Source organism: Anabrus simplex, chromosome 6 (genome assembly GCF_040414725.1).
Source record: "Anabrus simplex isolate iqAnaSimp1 chromosome 6, ASM4041472v1, whole genome shotgun sequence".
NCBI lineage: Eukaryota > Metazoa > Arthropoda > Insecta > Orthoptera > Tettigoniidae > Anabrus > Anabrus simplex.
This window is the reverse complement of record NC_090270.1, coordinates 184,671,684-184,695,141: the sequence shown is the minus strand read 5'-3', so window position 1 is coordinate 184,695,141 and position 23,458 is coordinate 184,671,684. Positions and strand designations below refer to the sequence as shown.

At 38.5% G+C, this 23,458-nt stretch overlaps 1 protein-coding gene across 5 annotated transcripts in view; it reads left to right on the top strand.

The window, feature by feature from the left end:
- The window catches only part of LOC136876276 (uncharacterized protein CG5098), a 577,938-nt gene that overhangs the window by 473,597 nt on the left and 80,883 nt on the right, over positions 1–23,458 (top strand). For all 5 annotated transcript variants that reach the window (XM_067150088.2, XM_067150091.2, XM_067150087.2 and 2 more), the window contains one exon: positions 14,037–14,339. In XM_067150088.2, coding sequence (XP_067006189.2) covers positions 14,037–14,339 — 303 coding nt within the window. The remainder of the gene's footprint in view (positions 1–14,036; positions 14,340–23,458) is intronic.

Sequence of the window (23,458 nt, the reverse complement as noted above, 5' to 3'; positions counted from 1 at the left end):
ATAGTTTTGGAGGCATCTGCCCATCGTGTATGCCTCATTGTTGGAAAAATGGAGCAATTTCAATAGAAGGAAAAACCTCATAAAATATGGACGTGGTTGATAACTTCTTACGAGAAAAGTAATGCCCCATTATAGGTTTGTGGACAATATCTTGAAGAAGCAAATGCCCGAATACGTTTTATTTCATCCTTATTTGTTGGAATCCAGTATTGTTCCCTACCCCTTTGTTTCATTTTGCTCATCAGTGTTTTCCCGTGAATTTTTTATTGAGCATAAATATTAGCTCAGCAACATAGGCCTACTGACAGATAGTTTCATCCACAAACAGTTTGTAACCACCCTCTGGAGTCTTTACTTCCAAGAACTGTCCTTTTACTCCAGGAGTAAATTTTGCTTGAAAACTACTCATTTTTCTGTCCATTTTCTACCCACGTAACAGGCTCTGATATATCACTGCGTTTGAGCCTGCCTATCTCTCCCTATCGTCACTGTCGTCACTTGAAATGCCACTTTCGAACCCGTGACCGTTTGCTATGATAGCACCAGAATGCAGCCCTGTATCACTTATCCCTCTTTCTTCTCCGAGGGACCGGGCGAGTTGGCTGTGCGGTTAGGGGCATGCAGCTGTGAGCTCGCATCCAGGAGATAGTGGGTTCGAACTCCACTATCGACAGCCCTGAAGATAGTTTTCCGTGGTTTCCCATGATCACAAGATAAACGAACATTGTCCAAAAATTCAAAAAATGAGTTATTAGTTTCATTTGTTAGCTTAGTAGTGAAGCTATCAACATGAGAAAAATCGAAGAGAAACAATGAACGATGTCCGAGATATGCAGTAAAATGGAAATGGTACACAGAAGAAAAACGAACAATGTATGGGTGGAACTACATTAAAACAAACAAGAGTCCACCAACTACTCAAATGTGCATGCACGTGTCGCCGCCATTGCAGTTTAAGGTGATTGATGGCTGTGTCAGGTGATTTGTTCTGTCTCTGTATTGTGCAAGTTTGCACTAACATTGTAGTATGATGGATGCTGTGATGGACACTCATGCCTACAATTCAAGTGATGAGGAGACTCAAGTAGCGAGCATGGGGAATTCTACAAAGAAGAAACGTAAATTTGGTAGTGTGAAAAGTGTTATGAAGAGCTTACGAGATACTATGTATGAATCTGGTGAAGACTGTGACTGCAAACGATTACAATATTTTAAGCGGGTCACTGCAAGTGAACGGAATAAGCTAATACATGATTTTAATAAGTTAGGTGATAGAAATGCCCAGAACTCGTACTTGGCGGGATTAATTACCGTAATTCCTGTTAACCGAAGGCGACCACGGCAGCCAACACAAGAGGCCCGTCTGCATGATTTTTCATATGTATATAAAGTTTGTGTTGTGCGTAAAGGGACACTCGCTGAAAGTAATGCTTGTTTTAAAGCAATCTTATCCTTTCTTGGTGTAACTGCCCGCCGTTTACACACAATTAAAAGTAAACTTCCTGAGGAAACCTATGAAGCAATGACTACATTTCTCAGTTCTCTTAAGGGGCGCAAAGGTCATTGTAGTTTACAAGGTACAGGTAAAGATTAGCTACCTGAAGAACTGAATGTGAAAAAGCTACTTTTCATGTTTCTGGAATGCTATCCGCATGTTCAAATTTCTTATGAGACATTCAGAGTAACATTTGTCAAAAAATTTAATATCTCTTTTGGGCAGTGTTGCCAACTTATATTTTCAAGATCCGCTAAATACTACTAAAAATCCGCTAAAATCCCGCCAAGAAATCCGATCTCAAATAATGAGCACAAAAATGAGCAATAGTAATAATAATATTTTTTTGCTATTGGCTTTACGTCGCACCGACACATATAGGTTTTATGGCGACGATGGGACAGTAAAGGGCTAGGACTGGGAAGGAAGTGGCCGTGGCCTTAATTAAGGTACAGCCCCAGCATTTGCCTGGTGTGAAAATGGGAAACCACGGAAAACAATCTTCAGGGCTGCCGATGGTGGGGTTTGAACCCACTATCTCCCGAATACTGGATATCGAGCTCGGTGTTATAATAATTGTTCCGAGGTATCTGTGGAACAGCAGATGTGAAAGAAGGTGCGGGCTGGTATGGATCTAACTACAAGTCCGAAAGATGAATTTAAAATTTAAATAAAGGTTATATTTTCAACAGATAAGATTTAACAATTTTTTCACTAGGTGAAATAACAATGAATATTCAGATACAATGATAATTTTACAAGCGAAAACACAAGTTAAGGTGTCTTTACAAATTCTGGGCTTCGAGCCCCAATTTGACAATCCTTGAGCTCTCGGCTCACAACCACAAATTACCAAAGGGTAGAAAACCCCTAATTACATGGAGCACTTGCTCCCACTTCGTAATGTCAAGCCTCCTAGAGGCACCTTTCAAAATACCAGAAAGAGCTGACCCGCTCTCAATCGTCCAAGCCTATTAAAGTCAATAACAGACTATTACACTTAAATGCCATCAAGGCACAACTTATAATGGAACAGGGGTATCTCGTACCCAATCTACTGGGCCTTCGCAGGAAGGAAAACCAAAACGGGTTAAGTTAATGGCCCAAAATACAAAGCTAAATGGAGGGGAGTACTTGTACTCCTACATGAAAGCTTGTTAAAACCTAAGTGGTACTAGGCCGATTCACAGGGGCTATTCCCATACTATAGAGGTGACTCGTATAAGAAAAATTTTAACACATTAGGGAAAAGTAGAAAATAAGTTACGAAAACATCTCAATTCAGAAATGAAGGGGAGCTCGAGAGGGTAAAGCACTCTCTATCCCCGATTTACATTTAAAGGTATATGAAGTCTTACTAAAATGGAATTTACATGTTTTAAGTTATAGGTTACATATTAAAGGTTTCGGACCTGCCCCGCGTGTTAAACTGCTGAGCTAGCAAGGAAAAAGAAAGATGTTAAACGGCCATTACCTTGTTGAAGAGCTGCTGGCGGATGAAAGAGGCGCTTCCCGCCTCCTGCTATACACTAAGCTAGATGTTGTACGAGTGGTGGAGAGCCTGGAAAATCAGCAGTTTTTATACTCTCGGGGAAGATTCAAGACCTTTCATGAATAATTAAGACACACCCACATGCGTTTATTGGTTGGCTAAAGTTTACACATTAAATGTGAAGAAGAAGGACACGATTGGTCCAAAATTAAAGAAATTCGGGATTGGCTAAGTTCAAAACTGGCGGAAAGAATGATTAATATTGCCAACCTACAAATGAAAGAACGGAATTTAGTTATTGGAAAACTTACGAGTATAAAATATCTTCAAGGAAAGTTCCATCACTTCGCACCAGGGTGCATGATCATAGTTTTTGGTAGAGACATCTGTGAGAGAATGTCCACACTTCTTGATAATTAGTAAACGAAAACAATTCGAAATTAACACAGTGAAATCTTCAGATAAACGGTTGAATTAATTCAGTTTTAAAGTTCAGAGTTTCAGCTGTAGAGGAGTACTTTAAGGCGTAAAATTCAAATGTGCGGCGTATAGGTGTACCAACCGGTACAATAATAATAATAATAATAATAATAACAACAATAATGATAAAAGTACATGCCTGCACTCACCCGATCTGTGAGTTTCACTGGGATTAACCCCCTGCCTGCAAGCCGGCGAGCTAAAACTTGTAGGCGTCTTAGTGCCAGGTGCAAACTAGGTGAATCCCCTACCTCATTAAACGGTCTTCCTTCATAGCACAAATATAAATGCTACTCTCTCACAGTTCCATTATCTGTCGGCATTTGTCAACTAAGAGATAAGTACCCTTTCCCCACGTATTAAAAATTTATGATACCATGATATCATAACTTCAAATCCAAATAACATGTTTTCCTCATGTGACTAGCTCCTGATAAGAAATACAGAATAGCTCGGAAACAGACTGGAGTACAAATTTTTAAAAAACGTAAAATGGATAAAACACTAAATTCCGCTATAATAAATCTAGAATTCCGCCCAAAAATCAGCTGTCCACTAGATGATATATTTCTCCGCCGACAGTCTTCTAATTCCGTCAGATTTAGCAGAAAATCCGCCAAGTTGGCAACACTGCTTTTGGGTATCCCCAAACTGACACGTGTAGCACATGCGATGAACAGAAAGCATCAGCTAGCAACTTAGAAAAGGCTAAAGAAACGTCATCTAATCTCGAGGAAATGAAGAAGATTGAAGAAGATTTGATGAAACTGCATACATACACACATTATCATTATAGACTGTTATGCCTTTCAGCGTTCAGTCTGCAAGCCTCTGTGCATTTACTAAACATCGCCACAATCTTATATTTGCACAAGTGCTGTGGCCTCATTTAGTTCTATACCTTTTATCTTTAAATCGTTAGAAACTGAGTCTAACCATCGTTGTCTTGGTCTCCCTCTACTTCTCTTACCCTCTGTAACAGAGTGCATTATTCTCCTGGGTAGCCTATCCCCCCTCTATTCGCCTCACATGACCCCACCACCGAAGCCGGTTTATGCGTACAGCTTCATCCATCGAGTTCAATCCTAAATTAGCCTTTATCTCCTCATTCCGAGTACCCTCCTGCTATTGTTCCCACCTGTTTGTACCAGCAATCATTCTTGCTACTTTCATGTCTGTTATTACTTCAAACTTGTGAATAAGATATGCTGAGTCCACCAATCTTTCGCTCCCATAAAGCAAAGTTGGTCTGAGAACAGACCGATGTAAAAATAGTTTCGTCTGGGAGCTGACTTCCTTCTTACAGAATACTGTTGATTGCAACTGCGAGCTCACTGCATTAGCTTTACTACACCTTGATTCAATCTCACTTACTATATTACAATCCTGGGAGAACACACAACCTAAATACTTGAAATTATCGTACCTGTTCTAGCTTTGTATCACCAATCTGACATTCAATTCTGTTGAATTTCTTACCTACTGCCATCAATTTAGTCTTTGAAAGGCTAATTTTCATACCATACTCATTGCACCTACTTTCAAGTTGCAAGATATTAGACTGCAGGCTTTCAGCACAATCTGCCATTAAGACCAAGTCGTCAGCATAGGCCAGACTGCTTACTACATTTCCACCTGACTGAATCCCTCCCTGCCATTTTATACCTTTCAGCAGAAGATCCATGTAAACTACAAACAGCAAAGGTGAAAGATTACAGCCTTGTCTAATCCTTGTAAGTACCCTGAACCGAGAACTCATTCTACCATCACTTCTCACTGAGGCCCCCTTGTCAACATAAATGCCTTTGATGGATTTTAATAATCTACCTTCATAACGAAATAAAACTGCACAAAGTTAGAGCTGACTGGTTCTACAAAAGGAAGAGAAATGCAAGAAGAGAAGCTAGAAAAGATGCAACGTATGAGGCGATAACTATAGATTTTGGTAGAAATCTCCCGTTACCAAACATGTCGACTAGTGAGGCCTAATATCATAGACAACTTTCGTTTTGTGTGTTCAATGTACATGTTTTAGCAGGTGGTATGTTGGGTGTTTTACACTTACAATCAGACAGTGGGAAAAAAAAGGGAGCGGATGACGTAGTTTCAATGCTACATCATTTCATAACAACCTACCTAGATCATTCTGTCCGAAACTCCACATTTTCTGTGATTCATGCAGTGGACAAAACAAAAACTTCACCATGATTAGATTTCTCCACTCTGTAGCAATAACATTGAATCGCTTTGGCCAAGTAGTTGTCACATTTCCCCAAAAGAAGACATTTGTACATGGAGTGTGACAAAAACATGGGCCTAATCCAAAAAAAGCTCCAGCAGAAACTCCAGATAACTGACGGGAAGTAATTAGGAAGTGGTGGAGGGAAACCTTCTCCTTTTGACGTAGTCAGTTGTAAAAGTGATATGTTCAAGTCCTGGGGTAACTTTCTAACACCGATGTATAAGAAATCATTTCCTGCTGCAACCCGGCCCATCTTGGAACTTCGAATTACACCCAGATATCCACAGACAGTTGAACACCGTGAAACATACAATGGTCTGTTCAGTTCCACCGTTGTTACAGAAGCAGAGCGTAAGAACTTGTTACAAGGCCAACATGAAGTTGCGCAAGCATATTCAGGACCAGTTCTTTTGCCTGAAGAGAAGTACAAGGACCTTATACCGAAGAAGTTTTGCCGAGGTGATGCACAGAAGTTTTTTAGTCGTCTACCTGTCGTAAAAGAGTCGACTAAGAACCAACTGAACGACGAAGATAGTGATGTTTGATAAAGTACTCTGGTAAGGGGCTTAAATTAAATCGATCATTACATAACAGGACAGAGAAATATTAAAATATTAAAATGTGTATTACATTTTATATGTGTACGGCCACATTTAGTTATAAAAATGTTCAAATTATTGTATATTCTGTTTACCAATTATTTTCATTTTTGAAATCAAAAGCCAGACTTTTACAAATTGAACCATTTTTAGCAGTACATTGATAGAGACATTTTAATATGAGCTGCTATATGCATATTTAAAGTAATATAACACATTAAATTCATATTTGACTATAATTCTTTTATTTCAATTATTTTCATTTCAGTTTATTATTTTTTCTAAAACATTGTGAGATACTCTCAAAACTATTTTTTAATATATTGAAGTATTGTTAATGCTATATTGGAGGAATAATCAGTGTAATATCATGCATGTGCGCATTCTTTCAGGAGACTCCACAGGAAAATCGCACATAGACCGTGCACTAATTAACTAAAAAATTTATTACTAGAGTACTTATTAACTTAGAAACATCTTATTGATGGATGAGATGCACATATATGTGACAATAATTTAGACACCTACATACAAAATTATCTCCTTAGTATTTTGTGTAGAAGTGTTCAAACTTTAAGATGTCTCTGCTGTAAAATTTGCTTTTTGTGGCAGTGTTCGTTTTTCCTGTATACCCTTCACCAGGCAAATGCTGGGGCTGTACCTTAAGGCCACAGCCGCTTCCTTCCCACTCCTAGCCCTTTCCTGTCCCGTCATCGTCATAAGACCTATCTGTGTCGGTGCGACGTGAAGCAAAAAAAAGGGAACTTTTAGGAACGAATTATCTTCAGTATCTGAATGGAAGTCAGTGAAGTCATCATCCTTGTCCCTAAACTCCAACATGTCATGTACAAGGGAGCACAAGCCGTCGTCACGTAATTCTTCAACCCAATGTCGTTTAGAAGACATTATTATAACTGAAAAATACTCTCATGAAACACATAACAGAAGTGTAACGGATCTCTGAATTCAAATTTACTCTCCGCCGTAATTCCTCTTTTAAACACTGACATACTATACAGTTTCCAGTCTCAAAACTCCATAAAGCATTCGAGTAAGCACATAACAAGAATGCAGCTGATTAGACTAGATCCCACGCAAGACGAACACATAGCGCTCTTTTGCACAGAAGCAAATTTTGTTGATATACAGCTCTGTCTGCTCTGTTCTATCAAGCGGATGTACTTACTAAAAATACCACTTGGTGACAGGGGCATACAGATAACGAGGACTAAATTTCATAACTCTGGTTGGGTTCAGAGTCAAGGAAAAAAAATAAAACAGCAGCATACAATATGAAGTCGCTCTCCCCACCTGGCTGGATATTTCCTCGAGCGACTTAAGTCGCGCTCCCCAGTTAACGGGTTAATATCACTAATAGGGCCTACACAACTTCTTTGCACGTTACGGAAACAAACTCGATCTTTTAAATAAACAATAGCACATTCTGTTCATATCTCACACAGAAAGCAATTTTAGACACAAGCTCTAAGGAAATCACGACTTACGCAACTCAAGAAGTTATTTTACTCTGCGTACGACAGCAATAAATAAAAGTGTCAAATTCATTCACACCACGAGGAACGACAATTTTTGACAACAATTATAGCAGCTTAGTAAAGAACTCTTCATTGCGACAATGCGTAGCCACAACAGGTTGACCAACCCAACAATTTTGTGACATCCGAATGAACTATCGCTTCGCGTGAATTCTCGATCTGAACGAGAGTATAATGGTACCAATAAAATCGTTGCAAGAGACTTGCTGCAGCCATTCTTGTCGATTGTTTCGTGGAGTGTTTTATAATCTAATTGTGTAAAACGGTCACACTAATGTACAAATATTTGCCGTACTTTAATTTGTGGAGTATCGAGAGTTACGCGGACAAATATAATAGGTAGTGTTTTGCTAGCTACTTACGCTGAAGAGTATAACTATCAATAATGGAAAATGGAAAATAATCTGTGACATCCGAAAGAACTATCGCTTCTAGTGAGTGCTTGATACGAAAAAGAGTATAATGGTGCCAATAAAATCCATTGCAAGAGAACCCCTGCTGCAATGTTTGTCGATCTTTTTGTGGAAGGTTTTATGATCTAATTCTGTAAAACAGTCACGGTACTATACAAATATTTACCGTACTTTAGTTAGTGGAATATTGAGAGTTACGTGGAAAAAATAATTTATAGGTTTTTTTTGCTAGCTTTTTATGCTGAAATGTAGAAATACCGATAACGGAGAATGAAACCCTTTAAAATCTCTCGTAATAATGGATGATTCAGTGAAAGGGTTCTCATTGTAACTGAAAGCTATTGTACAGTTTAATATAGGAATTTTGAAGGGACATTAGAAACCTGTCGTTAAAACGGGATTCTCGTTGTATCCCATACCTGCTATAATGGACTTCCACTGTATTAATATTATTAATTTATTGTTAAGTTTTCACAGTACGCATGTAAGATAAAATGCGAGGCATGCATTATTATACTGTGTTTCCTCACGTATATAACACACTTTTTTTGATGAAAAACGCAGGCGAAAACTTCGGATGCGTAAATTATCAAGGAATTCAGATACTTAAAACATTATTTACAGTTCGTTTACACTTAAAAGATACATCAAATATAATATACACACAATTGGTTGACCTCATTTTCGGTTATCGTCATTTGGGGTAAAATTCTGGCATGAGATGTTTTCTGAAAAGTCAAATAGTGTACATCAGGTAAGTTGGACATGTGGGTTTGATGTACCGATGCTGGAAAATGTTTTCCCTTTGCGAGTTGGTAATTCGACCTTAAGTGATATACACTTGAACGGATAAAGGTACGATTCATTTAAGTACATATACAGGCAAAAAAGAAAACTGTGCCCAACACGATAAGAGCCGGGCATTGAAGGAGGACAATAGAGTTAAACTAATGTATTATTAAGGTCCATCTTTTTTAATACAAAATACTCGAATCGCACCTGTGCTCCCATCAGTCTCTCTGTACTGTTCGCCCATTGGAACTCAACATGTAAATTTGACGTACTTTACCAGAGCATCTAAATTTCTGCGCATCTACTTGACGTAAGTCTACTAATAATGGACCTTCTCTTCACTTAGATTTAATTTGTAACTGCTTATGACCAGGGTACTGTAGCTGCTATGTAGCTGGATGTACAAGTGTGAGACAAGGGCAGGTCAGTGTGGGAAAAGGGAGCAACAGGATGGGGAGACCCTTATAAACACGAAAACACAGAAGGACAAGGACGATCTTCTCATCTTCATACACACACTCTCGACTTCGGTTAGATTGGCTCTCTTTTCACCAAGTGGTCTTATATACCCACCTATTCTCACCTTACTATGAACTCGTTTCTGCCTTCTGGCTCCATCAGGAGGGCAGGCATCACACTCAGGGGACAATCTTGACAGATCTTCAGTTCCTCTCTCTACATATCGCCGGCTTAGGACCAAAATAGCGTATTTACAAAAATAGCCAAAATGGTGTATTTCATGGGTTTTCTTATATAGAATGAAACATATTTACTGCCAAAACAGTGTAAGTGTAATTTTAATATTCTTCGAAATAAGCCTCTAGCCTAAAAATCGTAAGTGTAGATACACTACTTTGGTTCTAACTGAATTATTGGCATGCATTAAATGCTTATTATGCTTGACAACTTTTTCCTTGCTACGATAATGCCGTAGCGTCAACCCTTTGCAGTTCCCATTTATGGTCAGCTGCTTGGCTGGAATTACCGTGTTTTTGGACAGGGGCATTTAAATCCCATTAGATTCAGTTGTGTAAATGTCACCCCTTAAAGAAAACAAGCAGTAGTCAAACGAATGAAGAGATATATGTAAAGAAAATTATTTTTGTTTCTAAATGATCAGTTGTTAAATATTATTTTGTACTCACCCTAATTTTGAATCTAAATATTGCCCAAGTGTCCTATACCATTTCAGTGTCATTGTCCACCCTTATATCGTCAACGTAATGTTTTGCCAGGTTGTATCAACAGTGCCAGTTGTACTTTGTGAATATTCGTCATGCTTTACTACAAGCTCATAAAATTCTCATCTCACAAGTAATTGAAAAAATATTTGAACTTCCGGAAAGTAAATAATGTTTTGAACCAGTATTGTTTTCCCATATTTCCAGTTAATTAGAAAGATAATTGTGATATTACTAGTAACATTTCTCTACAGCCCTGTCCCTCGGTCTTCACTCAATATTTGTTCATGTTTTTGTGATTCTCGTATTCATTATCACTACTGCATTCATCAGAATATTATTCTGGACCTCTAGGTAGGAAATACTATCTCCACTAATTTCTAACATACTCCAATTTTTCATTCTTTCAAACACTGCGACACTTCTCTGCGATAATCAGACGACATGATGAGAGCTCGATTATAAATAATCCCTAACCAGAATGCACAATGTTTATAAACTACGTCTTCTTGTGAAATACAGTACAGGTAAAACTGTCAAGAAGATGCTGACAGCTTGCTGAATCGTGGGAATTTGTAATTCACTGTGGTTTCACGAGAGACTTCTTCAGTATTTCTGTGAACACTCTTCTAATGACCGCGTGTGAAATAGCGCCTTGGAGCGTTCAGCACGGCAGGCGAGTCATGTAACTGGACCGCTAGGAACAGCATAAAGTTTCTTTCTGTTGTTGGTGTGTTCGCTCATTACTGTGTGTAGTTTAAATAATTGCGATGTATTTAAGCCGCCTGAGCCACGGAGGCTCTTCTTGTACGTATAATTTTAGATAATTACTGGGCTCTGATCTATCACTTTTTTTGTGCAGTGGCTGGATTGTTGCTGTAGTCCATTCCTCAGGCATTTCTTCAGTATTCCAGATGTCTATGATATGTTTATGTACATTTTGAAGGTTTTGTTTATTTGCGTTTTTCCATATGAAATGAAATGGCATACGGCTTTTAGTGCCGGGAGTGTCCGAGGACAAGTTCGGCTCGCTAGATGCAGGTCTTTTATTTGACATCCGTAGACGACCTGCGCGTCGTGATGAGGATGAAATGGTGATGAAAACGATACATACACCCAGTCCCCGTGCCAGCAAAATAAACCAATTATGATTAGAATTCCCAACCCTGCCGGTAATCGAACCCAGGGCCCCTGTGACCAAAGGCCAACACGCTAACCATTTAGCTGTGGAGCCGGACATTCTTCCGTAGTTCTGCTACCAATTGATTCTCGCTTGCTGTTTTGTAGTTCGTGAGGAAATTATCGTTTTGATCACATTCTTCCGTAGTTCTGCTACCAATTGATTCTCGCTTGCTGTTTTGTAGTTCGTGAGGAAATTATCGTTTTGATCACTTCATCATAAGTTGGCTGTATAGCCTTTTCCAGTGGAGTTTCATTTTTTGGGGAAGGATATAAATCTTTTGGATCTTCACAGTTAAGTAATTCTTTAAAATGACCAAAATAGTGAGCCATAATTTTAGTATTATCCCTATTGTGTGCCATTTCCCCATTTTTATTTTTCATCATAAGTGTAGGTGGAGTGCACTTCGATTGATATTGTTGGAATGTTTTGTAATAGTCTCTTGTTTTATGTAGACTAAATGCTTCTTCTATGGTATTCAGTGTTTCTTTTTGATAATTTCTTTTAATTCTGTAATTTCTTTGGCTGTTTGTCTTCTGGCAATCGAAAGTTCTTTGTGGGATTTCGGTTTTCCTTTGTTGGTCAGATAACCATGCTTTATGTGTTTCTTGAATTGCACTGTCACATGCCTCATTCCACCAAGCATGTTTCTTTCTCCATGTAACGGGAGCAATTTCCTCAGCTATAATTTTCAGTTTGTTAATTATCGTGCCCAGTTTGTCACTGGGGGGTGTTTTATGTCTCTCCATATATATTTTATTATTTATTAAATAATAGGGTTCATAATTTCTTCACCTAGTGGATTGAGATTTTTTTTTTTGGTCTCCGTTTATGTGTTAGCTTGATTTTAATTGTGATATATAATGATCTGAATTAATGTCTACCCCCCTGGAGGACTTTCACGTTATAAACTTCTTTGTAGTAATCTCCATCCATGGCTACATGGTCAATTTAAAACTCCCTCAATTTTACATTAGAACATTTCCAAGTCATTAATTTGTGTGGTTGTCTCTTAAATCTTGTGGTTTCCAGAATAAGTCCATGGTCCTCACAAAGTTCAGTTAATCTTTGCCCATTTTTGTTTGCAAATTTATGAGCTGGCCATCTTCCCACTACTGTATGTTATTTTCTTTCTTGCTTTATTTTAGCATTGAACTCTCCAGTCAAGAGTTTAATTTTTACATCAGGGATGATGTTTTATAGCAGATCGTGCAGTTCTTCCCAAAATTTGTCAGTTTCTTCTTTTTCCTTGGCATTTTTGTCGTTTGTTGCGGCATGGACATCCCCCCACTTTAATTGTTAACATTGCCATTCTTTCTTGAAGCGGTTGATGAGAAGTCCTTAATCAAGTCTATTATACTGTTATGGACTAAGAATCCCATTCCAAATTGGAGGACATTCTTCAGTACTCTTTTTCCTGGAGGGCCTTTGTAAAGGTGATATCCTCCAGATTCTATTGGATCTTGATCCGTATTCCTAAGTTCCTGAAGAGCTGTTATTAAAATTTTATGCGGATCTGTTATATCTGTTAAGTATTTCATCTTTGCCAAGTTTCATTAGTGAGTTTTTGTTGAGTGTGTCAAAATATGAAAATTTTTCTGGCTTGTTGAATTTTAGTGCTCTCTTAGTTTGCTGCGGCTGCATGCTCCTTCGGGCTTCCAGGCGCTCCAACTCGCCTTGGTCTTCTACGTGACACCCCACCATATCTGAATGGTGCCTTTGCTCGGATCGGCAATTTTGTATGTCCGAGCTGGTGGATTAATTCGTTAGAAGACTCTTCGTGGATTGGCAGATTTTCTGATCATTACGATCGAAACATTTTTGACCGAGGTCAGGGTTTACGATTCCAGATGTGATCTGGAAAGGCGATTGGTGAGATATGAATTGGCGATTAATGAGGTTGCGAAGTGTGTGTATGGTCTGTGAGAGCTATTTTATTTCACTCAAGTATACCGGTTAGGACCCCCCTATCCGCCACCTGGCTTGCGCCACGTCAGAGTATCACCTCTCTGCCTAATTCGACACCGTAACAGGTTCGTGGAAAGCAGGCCTTTATTAAGATATGTTCCAAATTGCATGAATCTGTCGATAGTGACAAAGCAGGGCTTCATTAAGATAATTCCAAATTTCAGAATCATAGATATTTGGACAGAGATAAACATAAATATTTCCAAATATTGAAGGCGACTTGATAGAATCTGATGGTGTTCTGTTACGAACGAAACATGCCATTTTTTAATTTATTACTGTACCTTGTTTAATATTGTTTTGTTTTTTTACAGGTATTTCATGGTTTAATATGTATGTTGAAATTTTGTGTATAGCAGACTGGAAATCTTTTTAATTTATATTAAAATTAAGTTTACATATAAACCTTTTATTGTTGGTCATTTTAGGCCCATATATATTCACTTAATAAAGTTTTTGTAAATTTCATTTTACAATAAAATAAAGTTTCTAACCTTTATAAACTCTTATTACGAAGGACTTTTGTGATATTATCTCATTGATAGTTTCTAGTTGAAGCTGTCAGGAGAGCATATGTCTTTCCTTTTCTGTGATATATTAGTGCAAATAGTATCTTGATGTCATGAATTTGTTGACAGGCCAGCATAGTGGTTACTCTCCAAGTAGTAGCCAGGCATGGGCTCCTCAACAAGCATCACCAGCTGATTACACTCATCACTCGGGATCTCCACAGCGCTCTGTTGTAGCTGGGTCTTCTCCATCGGCAACACCCTCTCCTGCGCATACACCTACTTCGCCACCCCCTTCCTCGGGTGGTTCTGTCATGTCAGGGCAGTTTCCAGCGCATCACCTTGGAAGACATCCCCCTATAGGTAGCCCTCAATCTGCACAAGGACATGCACTGCCTACGTGGGGACATCCAGGTGCTGGCCAGAGTCAAGGTACTCCTAAAATTGTGGATCGTTGGGTGTCTCTAGGTTTACTATACATTGAATTGAAAATTAGTTCACTTCATGTCACAATTTTTTATATACCATTTCCTTAGACATGGTAAAGTAAAAAATTAATTTGGTAATACTCCTTGTGTGAGAGGTGATTCTCTGGAACTGAATAATAAAGAATAATTTATCTAATCAATTATGATTGTGTATTGTATTACTGGGGAATAATTAATAAACACACAAGGGAAAGATAAACAAAATACACTTAACAAGGACAACCAAAGGCACTAGGAACAGATGGAGAACAAGATGTGGAAGAATGCTGGACAATCCTACCTGGATCGTAACCTGGTTATGCTTAAAGTCTTGAACTCAAGCAATCATGTTCCTTAAATTAGCGTTTATTAAACATAACTTAATCTACAAAATTGATCAAAAGGAAGATAGTCCACAGACAAATGGGCACAGTTGATCTTAGAAATTAGAAACTATTTTACTGTGGGAATGTCGACAGGCACTTGGGTTCGTGATCTTGCCCACAGAACCTGGGTGGTGTTCTGTGCACCAGATGAATGCTGTTCCTAAAATTCACAGTAGCAAATTAGAAAACGCAATAAGCTAACGGACATCAAGGAGATTCTAAAGACATGACCATGCGTACCGTGATGTGGCAGCATATCCCATTTTATACATATTTTTGACTTGAAGATTCCTTTTGCTCAGTGGACTAACCCCATTCTACCGAGACAGGCAGCAAAGAAACACAGAAGTACCTTACTTTATATCACGATTTACATGGTAAGGTTGCCTGCTCCCAAACAAACTGTGTATCATAGAACTGAAAAGCTCTCTTTCGATGTAATTAAATCATAGGAGATGCGAGAATGCTCCTGACAATACCTGCAAGTGAAACAAGTTAATTTAAGACATATAGTAGAACCTCTGTTAACCAGAACAAAGGAGGGGGAAGGTGGTTTCGGATAACAAAAATTTTGGATAATAATTAAAATATAATTTGTATAGTTACAGAACGTTGTTTGACGTTCAGAGGTGCCAACTATTATGGATCATCCATAATTATTACGGATTTTACCTCATGATTACGGTCAAAGGGGAAAATATTACAAAAAAGCGACAATATCACAAATAAATAATTTTCTATGGGGAAAGAAAGGAAACGAGGAAAAATGAATCCTTTCGAGCATTAAAGCCCTCTTCATTTCAATGTTTGTGAGTTGGCAACGATACTTTGATCGCCACTGCTCTTTGCTACCTGTGAGCGTTGTGAAATTCATTGTCATTGAAGGAGCTTTAATCTGCTCTTCTCTACTTATAAAACCTTAAGTAATGTTGTATTTACAGTATTAAGGGTACATTACAGTACTGCAGAAAGAGTTTTCACTGTTGCTAGGAAAAATCGGAGGGAATTCAAGCCTGCATTCAGCACATTGCACCGGAATTGCTTATGTTTCAGAAGGCGAAAATGCCATCAGAGGGGGATGTTTGATTCAAGAAAATCCACTCTGAAAAGCAACTGTTGGGTGTGAAACAAGCTACAAAGAATGTTTTGTGACAGAAATAATTGGTAATGTGCAAATTTCATGCTGTAATATGAAATACTTTAGAATAGATTGCTGTCAGAAAGGGCAAAGGTTGTGTCATTATCGAGAAGGTAGGAGGATACTTTGGATTCGACTTGAGAATTTTCTGACGGGCAGCGGGAGAATATTACTGAAAACCCACTTCACCTCTGGATGTTTTAGATTAAAGATTGAAGTAACAAAGCATTTAAAAAACCCAAACTACTGTATATGTTTAGAAGAAATGATGTTTCATAGTGCATTATACTATACAGATTACACTATTTTTTGCATAAGTCTTCTACTTTTTGTTTTTTTTCTGTTCACATCGTTTCCTAGCCACTATGTCACACCACCATTTCATTAGAAGAACACCAAAAGGCTTTGATTTGTCACATCACAAACTGAGTTGGAAACAGGGAAGGGAAGGAGGCAGTCTAGGTCAGAATCCAAGCATCCCTTTTGTCATAACAGCAGCGACCGAGGAGAATGCAAGAGAAATATCTCAAGGACGTGGTCAGCTTTTATGTTTTATTACTGTGTGGCAACCTATAAATAAACACTGTCATCAATGATTTATTTATGATCTTTGCATATTATTAGTATTATTATTTATCATGGAATAGTACATTGCAAAAATTATGTTTAAGATAACCACATTAATCTTTTCCCCATGAAAATTATGCTTCATTGCACATTTCTCTACAAAGAATATATCCCAGTGCTAGTCCAAGAACCACAAGTGCTGCTTGCCTTCCCTCCATGTTGAAATGCTCTCTAACTTTGACAAATCTTTTAAAATCTTGTCGAACCTTCAGTAATGTTGAACAATCTTTGACAAGATTTGACTGTTTTGTTCGGAAGTGTTGAATTGAAAGGCAAGATCAGTGGTGTCCAAGAAGCATCATGTCAGTGAAGTTTTCAACATAATCGAACATCACTGATGTGCATATAGGGCAATCGCCCAGGTGGCATATTCTGTATTGGCTGTTTACTTAGTTTTTTTCTTAAATGGTTTCGAAGAAATTGTAAACGTATTGAACATAGCCCGCCTGGTGGCCATGATTGTTAAGGTGCTGAAGTCTAAACGGTGTGACACCGAGGTTAGCCGGTTCGAGTCCCATTGGTCGAAAAAAATTTCACCATCAGAATGTTGGCCGACAGGGTAGGGGAGGTGGTGTTATACAATTTCTAATTACTAGATTGTGTGCCAGAAGCTTGGATTAAATTCCAAACCTCGCCACAGGGCTCGTATGGAGTGAGGGCATATGACGCTGTTGATGGTGATTCGTCCGTCAGATGGGGATGTTAAGCCTTGGGCAGACCCCTTGGTGCTATTCGACAGGAGTAGACTTTGCTGGCACCGGATTTCACCCTCTCTCTACTATCATATATCACGTCATTCATTTCATCTCATTAACTCCTCTGATGAGGTTGACGTCAGAAAGGGCATCCGTTCATAAAAATCTGCCACGACAGATTCGTCTCACCTCATACCCGACCCCATAGGGAAACGGGACAAGGGTAGACAAACATTGAATATCTCCCTTGGTAAATTATTCCAGTCGCTAAGTCATATTACTACAGTATAAACAAGTCATATTACTACAGTATAAACAAATATTTGCCTCAACTTGTTGCCTTCAATTCCAAATTTATCTTCATAATTCTTTCGTACTTTTAAAAACAGCACTCAATCTTATTTTTATACTAATACAATTCCACGCCATATCTCCACTGACAGCTCAGAACATACCGCTTGTGATAATAAACGTTGATTCCCATAACCCTTTCGGACCTGAAAGAAAACTGGCGGTGTGAATTTTTCTTTGTACGTCAAAAACTGACTAAAATGCTCTTAAATACATATATTTTTAGTTTATTCTACAAAATAAAAATTAACATATGAAAAAAAGCACCCGCACTATTGTGCACGTCAGGACCTAATTCACTACTTACAAAAAAGAAAAATTACCTCAGTGCATGTGAATATACATATGTACATGATCAAATGTTCTATTTTACAGTGGGAAATAATTTAAAACAGTCAAATCTTCATTCAAACACAAGTAAACGTTACATTTTCTACATTGAGGAAGAGTTTTGCTTTTACTGCCCTTTTGGCAGAAATCTGGAGGTGACAAAACGTCAAAAACTTACTAAAATGCTCTCAAATACATGTTTTTACAGTTTATTTTTCAAAATAAGAACTATCGGCTGAAAAACAGAACCCACACAATTGTGCATGTCAGGACTTCATTCACTACTTGCAAAAAATAAAAAATTAAAAAATATTCTGCTCAGTACATGTGAATATGCACATGTACATGATCAAATGTTCTATTTTACAGTGTGGAACGATTTTAAACAATTAAAATCTTATACATTACATTTCTCATGGAGAGTACGAGTTTTGCTTTCAGAGTCATTTGTTGACAGCACCTAGCACTCCTGCATGATGCATTGCCTGTAAGGAAACCTAGCCCGCACATATGTGCGTATCAACATTCAAAACCTCATGGTATTACGTACGATGTTGTAAGTTCACAATTTAAGTTTGCTACACAATTTACACACTTCATTGATTATATTCTGATATTCAGTAAAGCTTCTAGATAAATATGAATGCAATAAATAAATACTTACTTTAGGCATTACTGCTTCCCGCCATCTTGCTAATGAACTGTATTTTTATACTCTTCTTCCTGCCCCCTGGTGGTCAAGTACTACATTAAAACAGCTGAAGTACATGCTACGTGTCCCGCACAAGCACTGCAGTCCGGTCTAGCACCAAGAAAACGTCAAATAAGCTCAGACATAAATAAAATACGAACCCGCACCATTGTGCGTACACGGTCTGAACGGGATACGGAACCTGAAATATTTGTCCGAATGAGTAAATTTATGAAACCAATATAAGTTAGTTGGTCTGTTATTGGGCAAATATTTCACGTTCCCTTTGGGAGTCAACATCTACGCAGTGGCCTCCGCGGTATGCACTAGCCAAGCATCTTGGTACATTAGTGTCCGAAAGTTAAGCATAAGTTACGAGTAAGCAGGGCAACAGGAAATAGACCGCAAATCGCTCGACATATGCACCTACCATTCTTACTTGTTCACTCTGTATAGTTTAGTTTAATTTATTGCCTTTCTTATATTGTGGGGCTCAGGCTATGAAGCCTGCCATTATGCCAAACCATATTATACAACAGCTTTATACAATTTACAGAGTAATGTACATAAAATAATTTTTTTGCTTATATTTCTAAAAATCACTAAAATTAATTTACTTAACCTCTATAATTTTGTATCCTTATTTATAATTAAGAGCTAATTATTAAGTTTTTGCGTTAGTGAAATCTACTTTTTACATATTTGAGTACCACATTAAGCATTTCCTTTTAAATAGCCTCGGATTGCCTATGCCTCTAATTTCAGCTGCGATTGAGTTCCAGGAATGTATGGTAGCAGGTATGAATGAGTTGTTGTACGATTTACTGTGGTGAATGGGAATGAACAAGAGGGAACGTGTGGTTGACCTTGAGGGAGGTCTATCGGAAGGGGAGAGGTATTTAAAGTGGTGAAGGGAAACAGCGTGGTATTTACGTCTTTCAGTCAATCTTAGCCATGACAGCTGAGAGAGGAAAGGGCTAATATGAGTTTGGATTGGGATATTGGAAATATTAGACTCTGTACTAATAATTTTCTTGTGTTTCTTGGAAGGAAGTCCCTCATCCTTTTTGCAGCATGTAATGAGTAGAATACTCTTCGACAAATTTTTGTGACATGTTCCGACCAACTTAAATATTTATCGAATACTACTCCAAGGTTCTTTACATTATCGCTAAATGTTACTGGTATAACACTGGGTATAGATGTGTTTTGTATTTTAGCATGAGATTTATACGTGCCAATTATGATGGCCTGTGATTTTGATGGGTTCACTTTCAGGCCATGTCTGCTAGTCCAATCATTAACATTTGCTAGGTCTTCGTTTAACTTAGTGTGAATTGTTTAAGTCATTAGGCTTTGTATGAATATATAATTGAATATCATCTGCATACAGGTGATATTTACAATTGGTCAGTGACTCAGATAAGTCGTTCATGTACAATGAGAACAGAAGTGGTGACAATACTCCTCCCTGAACCACGCCCATCTTAGTGGTTTGCCACGAAGATGTATCGTTTCCCACTGATACATGCTGCTGACGATCACTAAGATAGGACTGTACCCAGGTTAAAGTGCTGTAAGAAAATTTCAGTGCCTTAAGTTTAGTGAGTAATATGTCTCTATCTCCACAATCGAAGGCTTTGCTTAAGTCCAAGAGAACAAGTATAGTCATTTGTCCTTTATCTGTCGCTAGTTGCATGTCATTTGTCACTTTAACTAATGCAGTAGTAGTACTGTGGAATTGTCTGAATCCCGATTGATGTTTGTCAAGTAAGTTGTACTGTATAAGATATTCAGTCATTTGCTTATGTACTATTTTCTCCAACAATTTTCCTAATATAGGAAGGAAACTTACAGGACGATAATCTTCGGGACTGTTGGGGTGTTGTTTTTAGGGAAAGGTCGGATGATTGCATGTTTCCAATTCGAAGCAAAAATTCCAGTCATGAATGAGTTATTAATGATATGCTTGACCGTTGGAAGTATGATGTCTGTGATTCTTTTTAAAGAGACAGGTTTATTCCATCATGGCCAGTGGACCCTGACTTTATTTCACTGAAGACTTCCCTAACGTTACTGGGGGTCACATGAGAAAAGTAGAGCTGCTCGCCATTATGTCTTTCTTTTGAGAATATTCTGTTCATTACTGCTGCTTTGGTCTTTTCGTCAATCTGAGAGGATCGTGAGCTAAAATATGAGTTTAGGTCAGCTAGTGGTACATTACAGTTGTTGTCATTTGTCTTGTTTTTGCATAATCCCATTTCGCGAAGAGATTTTCAAATCTGACTAGAATTTTGATTGTTCAAAATATCTTAAGATTGACGTATTTTATCATTTCTAATTAACCGTGTTTTTCTGTTTCGGAGTTTTTTATACTTTCCGAAATTGTCAGATGTAGGATATTTCACATAATTATAGGCTGCATATCTCATTTTCATCTGGTCGCGTATTTCTTGGGATAGCCATGGGTTTGAAGGTCTCTTTACCCTAACAGTGCGTAGTGGTGCATGTCTGTCATACAGAGTCAGAAGTAGTTTGCTAAAATGATTTACTTTTCCGTCAATGTCATTTATGAACTGAATGTTGTGCCATGGTATGTTAAGAGCAGCTTCAAAAAATGCATCTTCATTGAAGTGTTTAAAATATCTATATGCAATTAATTTCTTCTTGAATTTAGGGCACTTCAAGGAATATGCAGCGTAAACCATGTCATGTCGGGAGAGACCAGGAACGGGCATTTGTCCATGAGTTAGGATTTGGTTGGTATTATTAGTAATAGTTAGATTGAGGAGCGTACGTGAGTTAGAAACATAGTGTGCAGGGTTTAGGGGTAGTATTGTCAAATTAATGGATGAAAACATCTCAGTCAATCGTTTTGTTTCGGTAGATTTGTTTGTTAAGTCTGTATTAAAGTCTCCCATTAAAATCAAATGCTCATACCTGGGTGTTAATCATGTAGGGCTTCCTCTAGATTTGTGATATTACCAGTCTTCGGTGGACGATACACCACACCAAGCAAGCACTTCGTACCGCGAATTATGAGCTCAACGAACAAGGATTCAGGGCTATTGGAGAACTCGCTGGGGGATTTTATCACCTTATACTTCACATCATCCTGTATATACATACCAACTCCTCCGCCAAGCTTACTGCTCCTGTCATTTCTAACTAATAAATAACCATTTATACTAACAAGAGATGAAGGGATAGATTGACGCACCCACGACTCAGAGAATAGTATAGCATGCAGGTTGCAGGTTGAGAATATTTCAGAGAATTCCGGGAAATGTGGGAGAATGCTCTTGAGTGTTTACATGAGCTATTTGTAAGGAGGTAGGGTAAGGCGAAAGAATGTCTTGAAGGTGATTAGCTGTACTTAGGGTGGGGGCTGGGAGATACAGGTAGTGACCTGCTTGGGACTGTGGGTTGGAGAGGTTGAAACTAGAGGCATTTGTTTCCTGGTTGCTTGTTGCTGCCAACTTAAAATTTAACTGTAGATATAAAAGGAAAAACTACACTAGATAAAATTAAGAAACTGAAAATTGAAGTTAATGATAAAAATGTAAGCTATAGCTACAGTTGAAATTCTGATTAAAGTTCTATACAGTGGTATTTAGTTTACAGAATGTCGGCTCATGGTTAGCGAAAACGATCGAGATCTTCGCGGTTTGACACAGGTATTTTACGAGTTCCCTGCTTAACATAAATTATGCCATCCTTCGACCACACGTTCCGCACACTGAACTTACTTATAGCGTCCTGCACGAGCCGGAGTCTGTCTGGGGTTAGGTCCTCTCTAATTGGTTTATTTGTACCCTTGAGTTTCTTTTTGTTTACAAACATTGCATTTCTTTTCCGGTACGAAACAAACTTCACAATTATGGGTCTTGGACGGCCAGTTTGACTTTTTCTCAACCCTATGCGATCTATCTGTTTCGTCCACTGAGAGTTCCACCCCAATTTCACGAGCAATATCAATGACAATATTGTCCGTGTTTTCTCCTGCAGTGTCTTCCACACCAAACACATGCAAGCACTGTCTTCTTTGATACTGCTCTAAATTGTCTGTTTTAATTTGCAGCTCCCTTTTTAATTCCCTTATGGTCGTGTCTCTTTCAGCGTACGCTTTAGTTCCTCGATCACACATGTATTGAAATTTATGGTTTCTTTCAGTTGCTCTACAACTGTCTTCGTCACCTGATCTTGGATGAGGTTGGCAAGCGTGTTGAGAGTTTCCTTACTGCTCAGCGCTTCCTGCACTGCTTGCTTCACAATGGCTTCCATTGGCACCTCTTTAACTTTGGGGGGCATGGTTGTTTTTCTAGATATTTTGCTTCAGGTTTCTCTGAACACTTCACGAACACTCTGACGTGAATAACTGTACAAGTTAGAGTAATGTATCACACTTACGACTGTCAAACTGCTAAAATTCACCTCCTAATGCCGCACAAACTACGAGCCTCGTATTTCGTGACTATACACTGTCCACCATTACCATATAGGAAAGGAGTGTTCCCTATTTTGACTAGTGGCGTAACCGCAAGGTAAACACAGCCAGTGCCTGCACCCCATATTCCCTCAGTCGTGTTTGGACTGTTATAGTCTGCGGAGTGTAGCCTCGTGGTGAACGTGACAACATAATTGCATGACGACGCCATTTGTACCCCGTTTTGCAATGTAGAATTCTCGGCCATCTGGAAGCAGGCTAGACACAGACCAAAGTCGCCGTATCCTGGAATGTGCCACAAAGTGTCATTTCCAGGCTTTGGAGATGATTTTGAGACACAGGAGATGTTAGTTGTAGTCCAGTACCAGGTTGACCAAGGGTAACCACCCCACAGCTGGACCAATAACTGGCCTTAACCA